At 46.9% G+C, this 22,104-nt stretch overlaps 1 protein-coding gene across 1 annotated transcript in view; it reads right to left on the bottom strand.

Annotated features, from left to right (window-relative positions):
* Window positions 1-22,104, bottom strand: part of CREBBP (CREB binding protein) — a 116,481-nt gene that overhangs the window by 43,534 nt on the left and 50,843 nt on the right. Inside the window, exons 3-5 of the mRNA XM_065924217.1 lie at window positions 20,346-20,522; window positions 5,148-5,388; window positions 3,772-3,885 (exon numbers count right to left, since the gene is read on the bottom strand). Coding sequence (XP_065780289.1) covers window positions 3,772-3,885; window positions 5,148-5,388; window positions 20,346-20,522 — 532 coding nt within the window. The remainder of the gene's footprint in view (window positions 1-3,771; window positions 3,886-5,147; window positions 5,389-20,345; window positions 20,523-22,104) is intronic.

The raw sequence follows: 22,104 nt of genomic DNA on the forward strand, positions 1-22,104 counted from the left end.
ACGGGGGAGCCTGGTGGGCTGCAGTCCATGGGGTCGCTACGAGTTGGACACGACTGAGCGACTTCACTTTCACTTTTCACTTTCATGCACTGGAGAAGGAAATGGCAACCCACTCCAGTGTTCTTGCCTGGAGAATCCCAGGGACGGGGGAGCCTGGTGGGCTGCCGTCTGTGGGGTCGCACAGAGTGGGACACGACTGAGGCGACTTGGCAGCAGCAGCAGCAAAACTGGATCACAGCGTACGGCCAAGTAGTGAGTGGCAAGCCAGCAGAGGTATTCAAGCCAGGGGTCTGGGGAGGCTGACTGAGACCCCCACGAAGGCCCAGGCAGCCACGGGCAGTGGGCAGGCTGGGGTGGCCCTGGGCTGATGCTGCGGCACCCATTCTGACAGTCCTTCTGCTCTGAGCTGGGAAATCCGTGGCTGCCCAGAGCAGGCCTATCTCAAGAGCTCCAGGACTGACGTTCCGCCCTGCGAGGCATGCAGAGCGGCAAACACGCGGAATTTGTTAAGATGCAGTCTAATAACACAAGAGGCCTGGGGGAAGGTCCAAGTCTCTGCGTTTCTAATCAGCAACAAGAGGGTGCACCTGCAGTGGGGCTGAGGACCATATGCGGAGCAGCAAAACCCCCCTGAGGAGGCAACATGAACTCAGACAGGGAATCTGTTCTGTGCCGCCACAGCCCGCCCACTGCCACCCTGCACAGTTCTGGGAGTCAGGTGCCAAGACTGATGCTAGATACACACCCTGCAACGTCCTCATTAGTCAATAAAATCTGACGATCTCTATAAGGGATGGATAATGCAAGATCAGTGACTGCAGAATCTCTGGACAATAGCTTGTGGGGAAAATTACACGAAGTCTACTCCACACAGGACACAGAAGTCTGGTTTTCCTCTCAGTGGCCCCTGCGTAGGCGCCACAGGTGACCTGGGCAGGTCTTCTCAGCAGAGACATCAACGGGAGGAGTCAGAGAAGCAGGGTGTGTGCGCCAGGCAGGGCGAGCGTCTGCGGGAAACCCTGCCTGGACAGCACAGCCTCAGGGGACTCAGGTGAATCTCAGATGGTCCCTGGGGGTCCTGGCCACCCACTTACAAACCTCACTTGCACAGGAATCTGAGTCCAATCAGAGGTGTCCTCTTGCAGGCATGTCAGCCTCGCTGTCCAGAAAGTTCTTCTCTTGTCACTTAATTGAAGCTGGGCTTTGCCCAGCCCTACCTCCCACACACACTGACCCTCCCTGCCAGGACTGCCGACACCACTGATTCTATCTCACTCCCCTGAGTGATACCACTGTTGCTTCACGTTTTATTTCTGGCTGCACCCCACAGCATGAGGGATCTTACTGTGCCCTCATGAACCATGTGCCTCACGAACCTCATGTGTCCTTTGAACCATGGATCAAACCTGTGCCCCTTACAGTGGAAGTGCAGGGTCTTCACCACTGGACCACCAAGAAGTCCCAGATTGATTCCATCGTCACATCATTTTTAACGTGCAGCTGACCCTTGAACAAGACAGGTTTCAAAAGCATGGGTCTGCTTACACAGACAGTTTCCAACAGTAAATACAACAGCCACACATTATCCATGTTGCTTGAACCTGTGGAGGAACCATGCTGCCAATGGGCTGGGAGGGCCGTGGCCCTGACTGTGCAGAAGGATCAGAGCCTCATCCTGAGCTGTGCAAGGGGCAGCTGGACAGAGTTCATCAGCTGCTGGAGGGGCAGAGCCACGCTTCCCTACTGTTGCTACGGCCCATTTCACGCACAATGGGCACAGTTTACTTCAAGAGAGGAGAAGGGCAGCAAACATTTACAGAGAAGACACTGCTACAACTCTCTTGCTCATCCTATCAAACTCCTTGTCCTCGCAAAACCATAGTGCTGGAGCCAAAGGAATACACTCAGAGCAGAAACCTAACTTGAGAAGCATTAAAAACAAAAACATACACAAACACACAAAATACACACTAAAATACCCCACTTTCATTTCTTTCATGAAAATTTGCTAAAACCTTGCACAGAGTTCATCTATATGCACCCCGTGACTTTATATTGTGAAGTCGCCCTGACAACACCTTACATTATGACTGGGAGAAACGCTGTGGTTTACCACTTCTGAGGGCTCACGCTGGATCAATCATTACAACAAGCAGGCAGTCACAAAGATGTTAGAAAAAAACCCACACTCACTTCTTTCTTTTTTTTTTTAAATAAAAACCACACAAAGTGTTTCTTAAAAAGAGAAATCTCAAAAGTTTACAACTGTCATGGCAATACATGTTAAAAACCAAAAGGATCTCAGAAAATTCAGTCCCAAATTAAAGTTAAGAACACTATCCTAATTCATTATTCATGGAATGAATACTGTACAACCACAAACTCGATAATAAGTATCTTGACACTTAAAAGGACTATAACTGAAATACATCCTAAAACAGAAGAAACCATAACCATCACAACATGTTAGTAAGAAAGAAAACATTTTACACTAACTTGGAAGAAACTCAGACTGTAGTCCACTAGAACTGTTCTCTCAAATATCTGCTTCTAGAAGACACAGATTCCTAGATCTTCACTTTATGTAAGAAATGTCCTAGAAAATTGTGTATTAATTCATTTTTTGCTTAATAAAAGTATAATTTAACTGATTTAGGAAAATGACTTTTAAAGGAAACTTAGTATGACTGCTTCTACTGGGGAGCAAGGGAGGGAGGATGGGCCCGTGGCCCTGGACTGCCTTTCCTGGGCCATGGACACTCCTGTGTGTGCTGGGTGCTGGGGGGGCTTGGGAGGGAGTGGGGCCTAGCGGGTTTGACCACCTTTCCCAGTGCCACTTGGAAACAAGCAGAAAGAGAAGCAGCACACGTGTTCTGAGGCAGCAACAGGTCTGCCCAAGAAGAATGAGAACAGTGGACACGTAACCACAATCAGGGCAGGTGGGGCGAGATGGCCCAGATGAGGCGGAGAAGAAGCAGACAGTGCTGGAGTTCCGAGGGCAGCTCCAGCCCGCGGCGACACGAGAGCCAAGGGATACAGCCCGAGAGCACAACTGGACTCGAAGACGACCGGAAGGGACTGAGCGTCGGGGAGAGACGCTCATCCTTCCCTGCTCCGATGCCACACAAGGCCTCCTGGGGGGCACTGCCTCAGCACCCGCTAAGCGCACACAGACCGATGGGAAGATGATGAAGCGAGAGCAGCCATCAGGGTGCGGCAGTCCTGGTGCAGAGACCCTCCACCTGCGCTGAATCAACTGTTAGCTGCACAACTAGGTCTGGGAACCGCATTGCCTCCACGACACCTGCATGTGGAATTTACACCAACCCATCCTGACTGACTCTTCTAGAACAAGGGGGTCCTCAAAACTTACTTCAGAGTGATTTCAAAAAGTGTCCCGTCTACTCCACCCCTCACCCCAAAGTCACTGTCATTACAGTGACAAACGCTGAGTATCTGTCAAGAAACTCAGAGAGCCACCCGCCAGCTCTCGCCTCTCTGATCCAAGTGACGTCCCTCTTCTGCACTCGCTGCTCTGCTGTGGCCGAGTCCAGAGGGGCTGGGGAGGGGGATTCCAGCGCTGGGGGCAGGGTCACCGAGCAGGGGGGGGCGCCCGAGTGCCGGCTGTGCCGAGCTCGCCCCTCGGCTTCCGCCCGGGCGCCCCAGCTCCCACCGCGAGTGTGGCGGCTGGTCTCTGCCCTGCTTCCTGCCTGATCCTCTGTGCTCTCAGCGTCTCGTCGCCAAGCTTCTCTGCCCCCCGAGCTCACTTACTTTGTTGGTTTCGCTTGTCACTGGCATTTTTCAAAGGGAGGCAAACAGGACAGTCATGTCGTGTGCAGTTCTTCCAATGAGAGATGATTTGTCGTGAAGATGCGCAATGGGCAACTATGACCAGAAAAACAGCGAGACGTTATTTTCTATCCAGACCGGCGGCGTTCAATCACACCTACATTATAAGGCCAGCATCCGCAAAAATGGGCACAAGCGTGACTGCAGCACGGGGCAGGCCGTCCTCAACTTACAGACTGCTTGCCAGAAAGTCTGTAAGTCGACTACTGAGAAATCCAAACAAAAACTTCCCAGAGAAGCAATGTTATGAATGATGGTGAACAAGGTTTAGCCCACAAATCAAAATCAAAAACAAAACAAAACTACCTGGCCTGAAATACCACACAGGTGGAATGAAAGGCAGAACAAGTTATAATTCTGCAATGTCACTATTTACAATAAAAAGTTTACATTATGTTTAATAATGCTCAAGGATGAAACCATCTAAACACTAGAGTTGAAGAAACACAGCGAAGCAAATGAGAGGTCTGTAGAGACCCTGTGGGGGCCCGGGCACTTCTCAGAGCACTCGAGACGGCAGCTGCGGCCAGACCCTCTGTCTCTATCTTCGCTTCCACTTCTTCCTAAAGGTCCAGCACGACCCTCCTCTGCTTCTCCATCAGGACAGGGTTACACCCGGGACTCACGAGTGTCACAAGGGGAAACAGGGAGATCAGGGAGACTCTCCCCAAGGTTAGGAGCACAAGTGAGAAGAGACAGAAAGAGGATAAAGATTAAAGGGAAGTTAAGGAAGGCTTCTTCAGGAGAAATGGGGTGTCTGTGTGAAGACCAGAGAAGGGGCACATGCGTGCACGATTCTCCCCTCTGGAGGGGAAGGTGGAAGGAGGTGGCAGGGGTGGGCAATATACACAGGTCGCCAGGAGCCCGATGAGCTAAGACAGAAGGGCAGAGGGGCAAGGCAGCGGCCCCGGCGCCTGAGCGCACAAAACAACTGCAAGACAGATGCTCCAGGCTTGGGGAAAGGCATGTACATGCATGTGTGCGCACTACACTGTTAGAAAGAAAACATGATCTAGACATGTATGGCGAAGACAGTGCTCAAGAAGGGACACAGGTCTTCTGTGACAGAGAAAGGCAGAAAAGAATGAATGCAGGGCGCAGCTCTACCAGCAAAAGTTCACGGAACGTCATAGAACCACACTGCCTTTCTCCTGGGCAGGTGAGTGTCCAGAGGCATCTGACTGGTCAGCATGTGGGGACGTGGGAGGTGGGAACCTTATCAACAGGAGAGGTGCCAAAGAACACCAGCTGAGTCCACCCTTGGCTCCACCACCAGGACCTGAGCGAACGGCACTTACCTTGACACGCCTTCCCAGCCTGACAATGTGTCATGTGATTCAAGACGTTTTTCATGGTTCGACAATGTGGGAGTGAGCAGGCCCGGACCTCTCCGTTGGCTTGTTCTCGCCTCTGACATTTATGAGCGTGAAGCAGTAGGACCAGCTGCTGCTGTATTAGTTTGCGTTTTTCGGGATCTGCAGTGGGGCCCGTTGCAATTGCCTGTGCAGGTACAATTCCCACTGATGTTTGCATCTGAGACTAAAATAAAACAAATTAACACAAACATTTTAATAAGCTTTCAGAGTTCCAATTCATGTTCATTAACTATTTTTTTCAAACTAAGGGTAAAGCTGAGTGATAGTGTAGGCCACAGTGAGAATGCAACTGATGAGGTTCTTTAATTCATTGGCAATTTATCATGCTACAATACATACAAGTGCAGGAAAAGCTGTTATTATATTAGGTTGAACCATATGAAACCACTGTTTCTCTAAGTCAAATGATCAAACATTGGCAATTCCACATGATTCAACCTAATAAAAAGATTGTGAAGGACTGACAAATTCCAACCCACTGTGCTCTGACAGAGCAGAGGAATCAGAGCCACCCTGCAGATTCCTAATCTTCTGACTGGAAGGACAATACCTGCAGCATTCATTACTTCTCCTAAAAGATTAAGACAGCATTTATCTTGAATACAACAATCCAGTACAATCGTTAATGCTTTGCATTCCATTAAAATTTCTACTTGGACATCAGACAATATTTTTTCTAGGTATTAGATGATCTGCTAAAGATACAGAAACAGAGCTTAGTTACTACTTTCATCCTTTCAAAATAGTAGGCCAGATCAACCATACCTCTTAACTGCAAAGAACATGGGGACCTGTGGAACTCTTACTCTTTACCAACTACCAATATTCTTCTGAAATTTACCAAAGAAACTTTGAAATGAGAGAAATGTAGTGTTCCTAACATGCAACAATATAATCCATATTTCAGGGATCTTCTGATCTACTGCTCTGATTAAGTCACACTTCTGACTTCACTTCACAACACCTAGTGCCTCCCATGAAGTACAACACAGCTCTGATTTTTCAAATGAAGAATCAAAACTATATACATTTGCAACTAGGGGAATACCAAGTAAAAATATTTTTCTTTATGAACCAAAGTTCACTGTAAAAAGTTAGAGCGTTTTGTGTTTTGGTTTTACGCTGATGAGAACTCATAAAATAAGTACACAGAAAAGCCACCTGGCTTCGCTCAGAAGCACAACTCTTAGAACCCTAACCAGGAACCAAAACAAAAGCAAAACTCAAGCCGAGAGGCCGAGTGTACTGAGTGCAGAAGCAACACCCGAGGGAAAACAGCCTCCTTGTCTTATGTCTATTTCCCCGACTGTAAAAATAACACATGCAAAATGTGTGAGACAAGTGCTTAGGGTTGGTGCACTGGGAAAACCCAGGAGGATGGGATGGGGAGGGAGGCGGGAGGGGGGATCAGGATGGGGAACACATGTAAATCCATGGCTGATTCATGTCAATGTATGGCAAAAACCACTGCAATATTGTAAAGTAATCAGCGTCCAACTAATAAAAAAAATACATGCAAAATGTGGAAAGCAAAGAACTAAGGAAATACTTAACACCTGCAATCTTGAGAGCCAGGAGTTCACTGCAGAAGTGCAGACAGGTTTTTCTCTTTCCAGTCTTTTTTGTATGTACGAACCATGACCAAGAGTCTTATTTATATACATTTGGCTTGCTATTTATTCTAGGTTCTGCCCCGTACCAGAGAAGTTGTAGCATGATATGTAGTGAACATGTGGCTGTACATTCATTTATCCAAACTCCAATGACTGGGCATAAACTGTAGCCATTCCTCTTTTTTTCTGACACTTTAAAATAAGGCTCCAATAAACAAACAGCCTGTGACTATGCCCTCTGCAGCATTCAGTACCTACGTTAAATGATTCTGCATCGATCAGCTTATTTCCACTACAAAGTCCAAGTGGAAATCAACAGGAACAGAAGAATACGGGAAATGTAAGATGATCCCTGGTTAGGTCTCTTTTGCATTTATAAAAAAATTTCAAACGTGGAAAAAGTAGAAAGGAAAGGATACCATTATCACATCTAACCAAATGAAGGATTCTTTAACATCTTCTAACATCTAGTCCATACACAAATTTCTCAACTTGTCCCCAAACTGTCTTTTAGAGTTGGTGTGCACAGATCAGGACCCAGTTCAGGCCCACACCCTCCACTTGGTTACTGTCTTTAAGTTTCTCCTGCTACCCTCCCCCACCTTTACTTTCTCACGATACTGACGTCTAGAAGAATCAAGCTGTTGTCTTCCTACCATTTCTTAAAATACAGAAATACTACATACAAATAAACATAAAAAGAGGTATCATATAAAAATCTGGTTAAAAAAAACTCAACCTTATGATTAAATTATAAAAGACTTTCAAAGTTACTAAAAATTAACACATTGTTTCTCATCTGCAATGTTATCAGTAACACATTCTGAACTGTATTTGATGGTATGCTGGAACCTCAACATGTAGAAACAGCACAGCTGGGAATACAGCATGTCCAAGTCTTGGTCTATTCCCCACCCACATTAGCTGTTCAGCAAGTCTACACACTGTTTACACATCTCAAAAACAAACCAGAGGATGAAGCGGAGTCACCAGCAACATGAAGCAGACAACATGTCTCATGTCCCTGGGTTAGCCTCCCCCACGTAACTCCATGGGCTTGCATGAGGCTAGTCCAGGTTGCAAAGTGCTTACAAACGTGGGGCACATTTAATTTCCTTCTCTCTTAGGCTGGTGCTCAACAAGACGGAAGAGCTGTATGAACTTCTGCAAAAATCTGTCAGAAGCAGCCTTCAGATTCTACTAACTTCTCAGCTCAGTCCCCACTGTCCAAGCAGGAGAAGAGAATTAAAAGAAAAATGCTTAGACAAGAACCTCTCTTTAAACATACAGAACAGAATTTGCAAATTCCCCAAATGTAATTTATAATTTTAGGCAACTTTATTTCTGCAATAACCAAAGATATTTTGGAAAACGGAAAAAATGAAGGAGGAATCTATCTTGCCATAGATTCTTAGGTATGTAACCAGAAGCATAAACCATGGTAACGAAAAAAATAAACTAGACCACATTAAAATGAAAAGCTTTTAAGCTTCAAAAGACACTATCAAGAAAATGAAAGACAACACAAAGAATGGGAGAAAACATCTGCAATCACAGATGTGATAAGGGACTTACAAACCTAAAACATTCAAAGTACTCTTAAAACTCGATGATTTTTTTTAAAAAAAAAGGAACCTAGAATTTTTTTAAATGGACAAAGTATATGGAGAGACATTTTCCCAAAGAAGATACACAGAGAAGCACATGAAAAACCTGGCATGTTTACTGAAACACGAAACACATGAAAAAGCACCCAACACCATTAACACATCATCAGAACCACAGAGAGGTACTATTTTACACCTGCCTGCATAGCTAGGATTTAAAAATGAGACAGTAACAAGTGCTGGTGGAGAAGAAACTGGCCTCTCTCACACTCTACTGGAGTGTGTGTGAAAGGGTGCAGCCACTTTGGAAAACACTCTGGCAGTTCCTCAAAAGGTTAAACCTGGAGTTACCATCTGGACCAGCAATTCTCTGAAGCATACGTGTAAGAGAACTGAAAACATGTTCACACAAAAACATGGACACTAATGTTTGCAGCAGCGAGATTCCTAACAGCCAAAAAATGGAACCAACTTAAATGGGCATCAAGTAGAGACTAGAAGAACATGATGTATCAAAAAAAGAATATAACCCAACCACAAAAAAGGAAGTACCAGTACATGCTACAATATGAGTGATCTTCGAAAACATTATGCTAAGTGAAAACACGTCACAAACAACCACATATTGTATAATTCCATTTCAATGAAATGTCCAGAATAGGTAGATCCTTAGGGGCAGAAAACAGATTAGTGGTTGCATCTGGCTGAAGATCTCGGGGAAATGGGAGGAACTTGCTAACGGCACAGACTTTCTTTCTGAAACATGAAAATGTCCTAAATTTGAACATGGTTGCTAATGGCTGCACAGAACACTAATTGCCACTGAACTGTGCACTTTAAAGAAGGGAACTGCACGGGAAAGCGATTGTATCTCAATAAAGCTGTTTTAAAATGAGTTCTATCTCACTAATTATCAAAGAAACGAAATTAGAACAAAGAAGCATCTTTCACCTATCAATATGACCACAATAAAAAAAATAATAAAGAAAAATGTCCATTCCTTTTGATCCAGTGGTTCTATGTCTTATAATTTATTATTAGGGAAGTAACCGGACTAGTGTGCTAAAATGTGTGTACAAAGACAGACACCACACTTTGATTAAATTACTGAATACTGGAAAATTCCCTAAATGTCTAGAAAAGGTAGACCAATTAAGAAAAATTATGGCTACAGACCTCATGAAATCAGATGCAGGCATGAAAAGTAAGGGGGACCTGAAGAGACCCCAGTCAAAGCCACATGGAATAGAAAGGCCTAGAGCCAAGCCCTAACCAAATCCTTGACCCACCAGGCATTATGAGATATAATCATTGTTATTTGGGGCAGCTAAGCCCATGCCCCACAACTACTGAGTCTGCTTGCCCTAGAGCCCGTGATCTGCAACAAGAGAAGCCACTGCACTTAGAAGCCCAGACCAGAGAGCAGCACCTGCTCGCCGCAATGAAAGCCCGCGCAGCAACGAAGACCCAGCACAGCCAAAACACCCACAGACAAACCCCAACCATAACGCAGACCTCCATGCTTTCAATAAAGTTAAATGGAACATATTAAGCTACAAAGGAAAGTTATTAAAATAGCACCATAAAGTCATTCAGCTTTTCCTTATCACCTTCATGCATTGTTTGAATGTTTTACAAGAAGTGTCTACTATTTTTATAACCAAAAAAAAAACAACAAAAAAAACCAAAACCCACTTTGGGAGGAAAATCAAAAGAATCAATAGAAAACAAGGAACAATTAAGTATTTTAAAAAAACTGCAAAAGTACTAGAAAGTGGTAAAGATCTTCATAAAAATATATAAAGCAGTGGTTCCTAACTAGTCCCCAGTAAAACCTCTTCAAATACAGATTCCCCACTCGTACCTCCCAGAGACTAAGGTTCACAAGATGGGGGTTTGGGGGAGGGGGGGGAGCAGAGGCATTTGTATCCAAGTTCCACAGAGGGTGCTTCCTTACAATAGCTTTACACTTCTTAAAGATTTTCCGAAATGAACATGGATGCACTTTTACGGTTACAATAAAAAGACACATTTAGGAGAGACACTCACAGGTGATTCTCACGCAGCGGCAGTCATGTGTATCAGGAGAGCGCCTGGGCCAGACCGCCGTAACAGTGACCAACACACAGGCAAAGCATGTGACACACACGAGACAAAGCGAACAGCGCAGGTGTGGGCCCTTCTCCGGCCTTCACTTCTTGAGGACTGTGCTCGGTTCATACCCACCCACAGCCCAGGGACGGCGAGCGCAGGCCCACGCGGCCTCGTGGGCGGTGGCGGACTGGGGGGCCGGGGGGGCTGTCAAACAGTAGAGTTCCCTCCTTAATTCCTCTGTGCTCACCATGTCAGAGGGCTGTCACCTTGCATTTGAAGAGAATGTAACAGGAAAACTGAGGGAGGTGGGAGGGGGGTTCAGGATGGGGGACACATATACATCAGTGGCGGGTTCATGTTGGTGTATGGCAAAAACCACCACAATACTGTGAAGTAATTAGCCCCCAATCAAAATATATAAATTAAGTTTTTTAAAAAAGAAAACCTGGCCAAGGACAGGAACTAAGCAACTTGAGAAACAAAAACATACTAAACACAAGTACTTTCATTCTTACCAGTAATCAAGAAATGCAAATCACAATAATTGGACACTATCTCCTCCTGTCAAAGGACAAAATGATAACCCCCAGCCTTGGGAGCATCATCTGATACTAGTGACCTGCTTCCTGGCTTTTGTTGGAAGGCAATACAACAGTATCCATCACAAGCTTTAAAATTCATGCAATACATTTTGGTAACTCCTATCAGCTCATATGCAATTCCTAATAGTGGAAGGGGAAGGTTACCGGGGGAGCAGGAGTCACAGTGTTGCCATCACGACCCCCTGCCTGTCAACATTCTGAACCACCAGTACCAGCAGGTGAACACAAAGTGTGCAACCCAAGGGCTGTGGAGAGCACAGCCCTCTCACCCCATTTCATTGCTAGATCTTCTGTTCTTTTCATGTATCTTGCTGTCAGCGTAACTCAACCATCATTTAAACCTCTGTCCATTAAATGGCCTTGAAAAACAAACATTTTATGTTTATTCTGGTGTATTTCTTAATTTTAAAGGAGCTTGCTGTATTTTTATTAGGTTTGTCATTGTTACATAGGTCTGAGTAATCAGCACCAACCCCATTTTTTTAAAATGCCCTTTATCCTAAGAACAGGATCACAGATGTGCACAAGGAGTGTGTATAAAGTTTATCCTGGCATTCTTTCTAGAAAAAGAAGTTATTTTTCACAAAGTATCCAAGAATAGATTATAATGCCTGCAAAGGACTCTGCAAACAGTAAGAAGCAGAAAGTGACAAGTCAGGACAGCGAACGAAAGTGCCTCCTCTGACCACATGACCACCACCGCCCATTTGCAGGGCTGGGGTTCCCGGAGACCACTGTTCAGATAAGCCTGGCCCAGACCTTCCACATTACCGATGCAGTCCAGACCCCTACTTCTCTGACATCCTCCCCCAACCCACCTGGAAACTTTACTTCTCCCCAGTCTCCACTTAAAAGTCAGGAAATGACACCAAAGCGAACACCAGGTGGGACAAAGGGTTATTCTGCAATATTTGCTTGTTCTGATTCCCCCAGAAGGACCCTAGAACAGCTGGTTACACAAAGCTTTGCAGTCATAAAATAGAGAAAATGCTCATTAAATGTACTCAGCTATCAAACCAGGAAGAAGTGATAATCACCTGAGACGATAAAGATCAACTGGTAAGAAACAGAAGAGTTATTTAGATAGTATAATGCTTCTTGTGTCTTCTTCATTTTGTTTGGTGTCTGTTGATTTTTAAAAAATAAGATTACCTAACAATTTAAGATTTAAGTTCAATAAGGAAATAACTAAAAATGATCAAGTGGGACCAGAATGATTTCTAAGCAATCTTCCAAATCAGAAACACTGATTTCACACTGGAAAACAGACGGCTAAGGCAAGAAAGAAACCTCATGGACGAGAGAGCACACGACAGACAACTGGACAGACCCACCCTCCCCCCGACCCAGCGTCACTCCTGCCCACGTGGAGAGTCGATCTGCCCCAGGGGCTGAGGGGTCAGGTACACCTTTACTCCAGGGTAAAAGCTGCTGGGTCTACTCCAACAGCCAAGGGAACAGGCCCACCAGATCCACACATCTCAACTGACTCATGAGGTCTTACGAGCATCAGCCCCGTTACTGTACAACCAGGCCACAAGAACTACCCATCTACTAACAAATGGCTTCCCAGGTGGCTCAAGGGGTAAAGAATCTGCCTGCCAGTGCAGGTAGACCTAAGAGATGTGGGTTCGATCCTTGGGTTGGGAAGATCCCCTGGAGGAGGGAGGGCACAGGAAACCCAGTCTAGTATTCTTGCCTGGAGAATCCCATGGACAGAGAAGCTTGGTGGGCTAAGGTCCATAAGGCTGCAAAGAATCAGACATGACTGAATCAACTGAGCACACACAAGTTTTAAGGAATTATCTTCTAGACCACACAACTATATGAACATACTTCAAGAACATTTATTACAGTAAGTTTTTGATAACTTGGCAAATTAATCATTTGACAGACAAATTAGCTTTCGGTGGCTTGAGCCTAAGCGCCAATTCAGATAATTGTGGAAAAGGTAAAAAGAAGTTTGGGAAGTTGGGGCCACACGAAGACAGCTGTGACTCTTCAGACAGGACACTGCGCTCACATCTTTGGTAGCTGGGAATGTCTCCTTCCAGACCCATTAAATGTGCTGCCTACTGAGTTCTACCTCTTAAAAAAAATTATTTAATTAAAAAAATTTTATATATAAGTATAATCATTTAAAGTATCTACTGAGTTCTTCCTAAAACAGTCACTTCATTTCCCAGAACGCCTGGTACAGTCTCTGTATTTGCTGCTGGCGGGCGGGCAGAAATTCTGACACTAGTGTGTACTGGGCACAACTTGTTTAGACACGAAGAACCTGCCTCCTAAGTCTCCACTTTACATGGAGTCAAAGACCTGAATGTCTCTGGAGATAATTCATGTTGCTTTACCTAGAAAGCTTCACTGAAGAAAAGGCTATGCTAATTAGACTCTAGAGAAGACATGGTTAATGGAAACTGGTCTTGGAAAGAAGTTAAATGACTTTTTTAGCTTCACTGGGTCTTTGTTGCTGCATGTAGGCCTCCTCTAGTGTGGAGAGCTGGGGCTACTCTCCAGCTGCAGTGTGTGAGCTTCCCACTGCAGTGGCTTCTCCTGTCGCAGCTCTAAGTGCGCAGGCTTAGCAGCTATGGCTCAGGGGCTTAGTGGCTCCATGGCATGTGGTATCTTCTCAAACCAGGGATCAAACCTGTGTCCCCTGCAGTGGCAGGCAGGTTCCTAACCACTGGACCACCAGGGAAACCCAGTTAAATTATCCTGATTGAGTACTTCCAATACCAGTACAACCAATACAGCTGGTTCCTATTATCAAAGAATACTATAAATATTTCTCAATTTATGTTTTTTTTAAAATATTTGCAACACATCATATTTTGGGCTTAAGACTATGTTTCCCAGGCTGACATTTATTGCCAAAACAAAAGGGGATGAGTTTATATAGTAGAAAGGGTTTATATAGGTGCCGGTAAGAATTTTAGATTAAAAGTTATTCTTCAAAGGCCCACAAACTCATCTTCTCAGAGGTCTTGAAGTTACAGGTGGAGTCGATGAGAATAAGAAAGGTAAATGCCTAAAATTGCAAGAACACTTGGAGGACTAACAGTGAGAGGCAAGCACTTACTTCCCAACACTGTCCCTTGTATTCCAGTTCAATCACTGAGGCATAATTCATAGCCACAGAGTGATTTTCTACAGAAACTGCTCTCACAGTGAAGAGCTGACGAGACTACTCACTCGTCGTTCCAGTGAAGGACAAGAGTGCTGGAAGCTCTCTCCCTAGCCCTAGGGTGGAAGGAAACACCAGAGCACCAGTGATTTTAAATCCATGCTTGTGAAGTACAAGGAACTACAGACAATGCTTTACACACATGAGCATTTAAAGTGCAGCTAAAACTAGGATGAGCCAGTCAAAGACGACAACAGGTAGAGACGCTTGGGTTCATGAAGTTCAATCAGTTTAAGTCTTGATTCCTCAGTGATTGGAAACTGCATATGGAGGACAGAAAATGATGAAAAAAGAAGACAAAAACCAGGAGGGAGAACAGTGAAGGTTTCTGAAGTGAGGAAGTGGACACAAAGACTAATAAAGCAGGCCAGTCCCCAGTGGGCATCTGGGCATCAGGTTCCTGACACTGCAGGGGACAGAGCCTCTGGAAGCCTAATCTACACCAGAACCACTGGAGGAGCGTAGTTCAACCACAAGAGGAAGAACAAGTCCATCTGCTTGGCAATTATCCTGAAACGTCTTAGAGGAAGTAGGTGGCACACACTGGAAAACTGAGAAAGAAAAAGACGAAAGTCTCACAAATAACAGTGAGAGACAAAAAGATTCCTCCCCTTCCCTCTAAGAGTTCTGAACCAGGAGGACACAGGGTGGCCCAGCGGCCAGTCAGTCTGATGAGTGGGTCCGCTGACTCACTGAGAAGCAGACAGAACCAACTCCAAGCACACAGCTTGCCCCGGAAGGGCCAGAGCTGATGGCGCGTCACCACGAGCTGCCAGCGGCGCTGCCCCCCAGCTGTCACTGCAGCCCGACCCTTCTCCGCACGGAGTGCCCTGCACAGCCACCCCCCCCCCCTTCAGAGACCTGAACCAGCAGCTGCCCGGGGACCTGTCCAGAGCCTTCAGGTTCCAATTGTCTGACACAAGAACAAAATGAATCCTAACACCACTCCCATGGCCTACTTTATCTTTCCTTTAGTGAACAATTTTAACAATTTACTGACCAGAGATGTTTTTTGTTACCTGAACTTACTGACCAGAGATGCTTCAATATTCACTTTGTAACAAATTGCTGACCACAGGTGTGAGTTTCTGTAAAAATCCCCCAAGCAATAATGTGTTATCAATCAATTAATATATTTGGTTGTGCCAGATCTTAGTTGTGGCACATGAAATCTTCAGTCTTTGTTGCCACATGTGGGATCCAGTTCCCTGACGGGGACTGAACCCGGGGCCCCTGAGGCGGGAACAGAGTCAGCCACTGGGCCACCAGGGAAGTCCCTCCTCCATTACAACTTCGGAATGGCAAATTCTCCATAATACTGTCTTTATTTTTTCTCAAAACAACAAAAAACCCCAACACACATGAACTTCCTGTTAGAAATAACCCTGTGGGAGATCACAGTGGGACACCCACAGCAGACTCTATAGAGAGAAACTGACGGTGGGGTCCCTCTGGTCACCAAACCTTCTCAGGTGAGATAAGCCCAGAGGTGCCCCACCTGAAACGGGGCTCCTTCGAAACAACCCCACACCCATCATGAAGGTCAGCAAACGGCGCAATGGACGACCTGGTTTCAGCTGATGCACGAATTCGACCCCTTCCTGCTAACGCTCCCATGCTCTCTGTTATGACCTTTTCAGGTGAAGATGGCAAGAAGGGCAATGTCAGTGAGGGGTCAGGCAGCCCCTGTTTCCAGAGGACTGCCCTGGGACAACGCCCTTCCGCCCAGGCAAAGCTCTCCTCTGAGACGGCCCATGTGGACCTTGAAGCCAGGCTACAGAAAGACAACCCAACCTATGCCCCCACCAAAATCATTCTTCTTCATCTGTAAAATTTATATAATTTTTAAATTCTTACATCCACGTGAACTATCCCAGAAAACTGGACAGTGAATACATACATTTAAAAGTTGTCACTCTTATTAATTCAAATTATAAACAATAGCATACATACTGAGTCTTATTAGACCTAAAACTTGACTATTTCTAAAACACATCCTGATTTCAAAGATGCTACAATGTGTGTGTGGGGGGGGGGGGGGCGGGGAGAGTGCATCTTAGAATCATGAAATACAGTGTAATAACATGGTGAAAACTCTCTAAGAACTAAAAAAATCTGTAGAAAGTTAAGAAATTACAAATAAAATGGCCGAAGACAGAGCTGCAATGAAATCCACGTGAAAATTCAGGGAGATGCGGCACTTGCTCCTGAATGCTGTCCTGGGGATATGGACACCCCCAATAAGGACCCTGTCTGCAATGGGGGCTCTGCACCCTCGAGCGCCCGGCAGCACAGCCCAGAGGGAGACTTCAGGGCAAGGCGAGCCTCCGGTTTCCACGACCATGGGCCCCACAGCCCTCACGCCTCCTGACCGCCCCACACACCTACCTGCACAATCTTTGGCCCTCACCTCACTCACCACCTCATCCTCTCTCGGTCTCCTCTCCCACCTTCAGTGACACCGCCAGCTCCCGTGGACAGTGGCCACCCTACTTGCATGTCCGTCCATCTGCCTGGCCTCTTCACCTGGACGTCTCACAAGCATCTCAAGAGGAGCAGGTCTACGCTGGAATTACGAGCACCCTCTCCTTCGTCACCCTTCTCCCAGCCCGCTGCTCTGCTAGCTCTGTAAGTGGTCCCACCACTCACCAAGTCATCTCTCACGGTGACCCTACTCTAGCGGCAAATCTCGCCTGGTCTCCTGTCCCCACTGTGATCAGTAACCTCCAGGCCCCCGTCTCCTCTAGCCTGGACCACAGGAGCGGCCGCTGCCATCCACAGCCTCCCTGAGATAGCTCCAGCTGAGCCCCCAGTGCCCACCTCACACCACTTTCCCCTCATCCCTCCCTGGACTTTCGCTGGCTCCCATACAAGTCATGCTCTTCCAGAGCCCTGGGGTCTCCGTGGCTCCTGCCCACCCTCCCGAACTTGCCCTTAAACCCCATTCTTCGTGCAGCTCTCTCTGATGGTTTCATCTAAGGAGGTCCCGTGTCAACTGCAACCTCTGTGCGCTACTCAGACCTGCTGGAGCAGTCTGTATTTGATTATTTGTTTTCCACCACCAGCACCACCCTCCTACCCCCGCAATTCCATGGAAGCGAGCTCTACATCACTCATACCCACATTCCAGATACACCTGGGCTCAGAAAAGGTGCTCAACAAAAGTGGCAAACTAAAGGACTGGCCGCACCCCCAGCTTCTTGTGCACCTCCAGTGATGGAGAGGAGACAGGCACGAGCCCCTTGGCCAATGACCGAATATCTAAATGGTTCCACAGAGAGCACCGGGTGAGCTGGAGTCAGAGGCCTGCACTCACCCAGGCAGCACATGGAACCTAGCTTGGTTTTACAAGGTCGCTCTCCAAAGCATGACAAAAACCACAAATACATTCAAGGCTCCAAATTTTTCTTTTTTTTTTTTTTAACTAAAGAGACCTAAGTCTTTGGTAACTGCTTCCTTCCTGTAGACAACAATCTCTGAACTCCAACAGGCCAGACACAATTTAGAAAGTTCAAGGAAGACCACCAAATATGTTTGAGGAACTGACATAAGTGATATAAACACCCCAAAGAGCTCGGAGCCCCTAAAACATGACGGCCAAGACCACTGAAAGGGTTCTGGGCCTTGCAGAAAACAGGCTACGCAGCCCTGAATGAACTCAGTCACACCCTCAGCCTCCTCATCTGTAAAATGGGAGGTGAATGATGTTTTTCAAGAGGCTGTGAAAGAGTAAGGTAGAACACACGATGAGAAAGCACTTGTACACCAGGCAAGCGAGGAGCCCTCATGCCCTGCTCCTCTGATGGTCCCCGCCAGCCCCTGTGCACGCCCAACAGCGTGAAGGCCGAGGCTGCAGGCGCACATGCTGGGGAAGCTCTGGCGCCTCATAGGTGAACATCTGAGGACCTTACTCCAGAGACAACAGCTGTGCGTCACTTTCCAGGTCCACCCGGGTCCCTGTGGGAAAGTGGTGGCTAGGCTGGCACAGATCAAGGCTCTGCCCCAGTTTGCCATGCTGTCCTGAGGGGGTCAAGGTTGGGGGTGGGGGGGTGGGCTAGCGGGGAAGAGCTGGTCTCATTTGTTAGCTTCACAGACAGAAGGATGAGATTTTATCATTACTGCCTCCCCTAACCATTCCCCAGGGCAGGGGCCTTCAACTGGGGCTGGCTGGGGGGTGGTGGGGATTAGGCAGGGAAAGGAAGGGAATGGAGGAAGGCTGGGAGCACTGCGTGGCAAAGAGCAGGGACCCTGCTAAGTATCCATAACACACAGCACAGCCTGTGCAACTGAGACCCCCGAAGTGCCAGCAGAGAAGCCCTTCCACAGCCCAGAGGGCTCCAGGCCATGTGCAGGTGGACAGAGAAGCTACTTTCCGCCTGGTCTGACCCTGCCCTTGATCAGCGCACCGGTCCCAGGGACTCAGTCCCTGGAGTCGCAGAGGCGGACAGGGTTTCTGCCACTAGGCTGTGCGTGTAGGAGAGAGGGTGAAAAAGTGGGGCTGGAGAAAATTTTAAAGGAGAAAAGGGAGGAAAACATTGGGTCATGGTTTCCCAGACTACAAAACACAGGATGTCTGTGAAAAGCAAATGCTTTTACTCCCGAAGCCAAAATGTGCTCCAGGTCACTGAGCAAACCCAGGGGACAATCAGCAGCGCTGAAGTCCACACGACTGCCCCCCACTGAGGCCTGGGAGAGGCAAGGCCAGGGAGAGCAGGGCCGGGGGTTGGGGGCAGGGTGTGGAAGCAGCAGTGGGCTTTGCCGTAAGTTCTGGGTCTGCCTGGCTGTGAACAAAGCGATCCTGGCCACACACAGTCACTGGAGGAAAGCAGACCCAGGACAGTCAGAGACGCCCACAGGGAGAAGTGGTCAGTACTCAGAGCAGCCTGAGGACAAGTCTCATCACTCATACTCTCTCTTGTTTTAAGATGTGAGAATGTGGCAAACAGAGCAAATCTGACCAGGACACCGAGGTATCATCCCGTTTCCTGATTTTTATAAAAAACAAAGAGGAAGAGACCCAGTTCTTTCTGCTTCCAACAACCTCCAGACTGCTAAGTACTCTAAGTACTTAGTTCTGGCAAATGTCCCAAGTTACAAAAGATGCTAAGATCCAGGGAAGCGGGTGATAGTGATAGAGGAATTCTCTGGGATGTCTTCACAACAAATACTTCAAATTACAGTTTTTAAAAAATCAGAAGACAAAGAACAATCTTTTTTTAACATAAACCCCAGCTTTCTTCTGAGTCTGCCCAGATGGCTCCGCAAACCTGCGTGGCCGGCAGCCCCAAGGCTGGCCCGGGGAAAGGAGAGTGACTGCTCCAAGCCCTGACCCCACACCAAAGGCACATCAGAGACGCAGCGGCCACGTGTGCACAGTGAGGTCCGACAGAAGAACACTTCCCGTGAGTGGCTGGGACTCAAGCGATTCCATCTTGCGGCACAAAGGAGCTGTTTTCCCACTGATCCCTGGGTTAGTGAGATCGAGAGTTACAAGGGCAGTTTCTATTTAATACGTAGGAAATCTCAGGGAGAATGAAGACACGTGAAGCCATCTGTCAAGTCAGACAGGACACACACGTCTCAAGACAAGGCACAGTTCACTGAGATAAATGTCCTTCGCTTGACTGTGACAATAATGGATGGGCTTCTACTGACAGCCTCAACCTCTGACAGACAGGAAGTGTAAAAAAGCCAAAAAAGCCCATGTCCCCCATTTTCTCAGCTCTCCTACTGAATCAGAGGGTGACTCTGGAGGAAAGTCAAAGTGACTCACGAACTCCCTCCCTCCTGGTAGGGACCACAGGAGGACTAGCTGAATCATCTTTACTAGCCCCTTATGGGCAGCTCATCACAGAAAATTAAACTCACGGAGACAGCACACACACAGGAAATACGTGTTATTTTCCTATCACCCACAACACACTTCTAGCTTTAGATCTTCACTGTCAGCACGATTAAAATCCACACACCGAAGCACCCACTGGAGACCCATAGCTCTGAGACCAAGGGCAACTCACCATGTTTGGCACATTGGTGACTGAAGCGTTCTTGATGTCTGCGGCGAAGGGAGGCAAGCTGTTGACCATGCTCTGCTTGCTCGGCAGCTGAGGGTTCACTCCAGGGGCTCCCATCTGCTGCCCTCCAGTTTGATTAAAGGGTTGTCCAAATGGACTTGTGTTACCAGTCATTCCCATCTGTAACAGAAAGAGCAACATCAGCCATCCTGACATGACCACTTATGAAAGGAAGGGTCTCAGAAACGTTCACTGTGACCCACTGAAGCAAAAATCATTATTTCCCTTTGGAACCTTCATTTCAATTATAAGTTAAAGGTGCATTCTCAGGGTTCACAGTTAGCATTATGAACAGAGCAACTTGCTCAAACGGCTACAGACTAAAGACAGAAGACAAGTAAAGCTGCTCCCAGCATCCGGTCTGTTCCCGCCTCCTAAACACCACCCCAGAGCCCATGCTCTTCTACCCTCACCCCTTCGCCTGACTCCCTACCCGCACCCCCATGCTGACTGAGGCACTGACAGTCAGAAGATCACGTGGAAAACAAAACCTATTCGAGTCACTGACAAAGGGGCGCTCCTTCAGCTTAATCCTTAATTACTCTGTAAGTAGTTTCTTTCAGCTACCACCTCCCTCAATCAGATTTAAGTTTCCATCAGTTCAAAATGCACAGTAGAAATACTGACAAAGAAATGATATAATGTCTGGGGTTTGCTTTAAAATAAACTTGTGAAGCAAGGGGTAGTGTTCCTGGAGAGTGACTGGACAAATGCCAGTGACTACTCACCCAGAGACAGGTGCAGGGAGTTGTTATACTAGCCCCTCTAGTACTGTACCTATTTGGAGTTTTCCATTATAAAGTCTTATTAGTCGCTAAGCCATGTCCAATTCTTTGCAATCCCAAGGACTGTAGTGCACCAGCCTCTTCTGTCCATGGGGCTTCCCAGGTAAGAATACTGGAGTGGGTAGCCATTCCCTTCTCCAGGGGATCTTCCGGATCTAGAGGTCAAACCTGTGTCTCCTGCACTGGCAGTGAAATAAAATAATCTATATAGTAGATAAAGCCAAGAATGGGAAGGAGAGATTCCACCGATGCCTCAGGGAGGGAGTCAGCAACCCCCTCGGGGGTCCTCTACAGTCAAGAGGCCACAACCAGGACCTCTCAGCTCCAACCTCCACACTTTTGAGTCCCCACGGGGAGGTCCTGCTGTTCAGCTGCCCCCCTGGAGCAGCAGCAGCAGAGACATGTTACTGAGAGACAGGCTTTTCTAACCTGCCCGCCTCTGCTCTCTAACGAAGCTGCAACAACCTACCTGCTGCCTACTGCCTGTTCTATGTTTCTGGGATCCTGGTGCATCTGAGGTTTAGCAACGGGGAGGAAGGAGTCCCCTGAAGAGAAGACCACCCCCCCTTCCCTAGGGGAAAGTTCCCATTCAAGAAATCACAGCTCAGTTCTCTCCACCAGCCTCACGTGGTGACTATAGCACCAGCCCATTCACACAGGCTAACTTAGGTTCCTTCCTTTCCCTCATCTGAAAGATGAGCGTCTCGCACAAGACAATTGCATTATTTCTTTCGGCTCTAAAATTCTAGGTTGCAAACAAATAGATGCTCAACACAATTGAGGCTTTTCTGCTGAAATATCCACATAAAAACACAAAACCAAACAACTGTAACCAAAAAGATTTTGTCTGGCATTTTCATAGTACTAGTGGTTTCCACCCTCGCAGCTGATACTTCCATTTAAACACATCCTAGCTA

The sequence above is a fragment of the Muntiacus reevesi genome, chromosome 2, assembly GCF_963930625.1.
Source record: "Muntiacus reevesi chromosome 2, mMunRee1.1, whole genome shotgun sequence".
Classification (NCBI taxonomy): domain Eukaryota; kingdom Metazoa; phylum Chordata; class Mammalia; order Artiodactyla; family Cervidae; genus Muntiacus; species Muntiacus reevesi.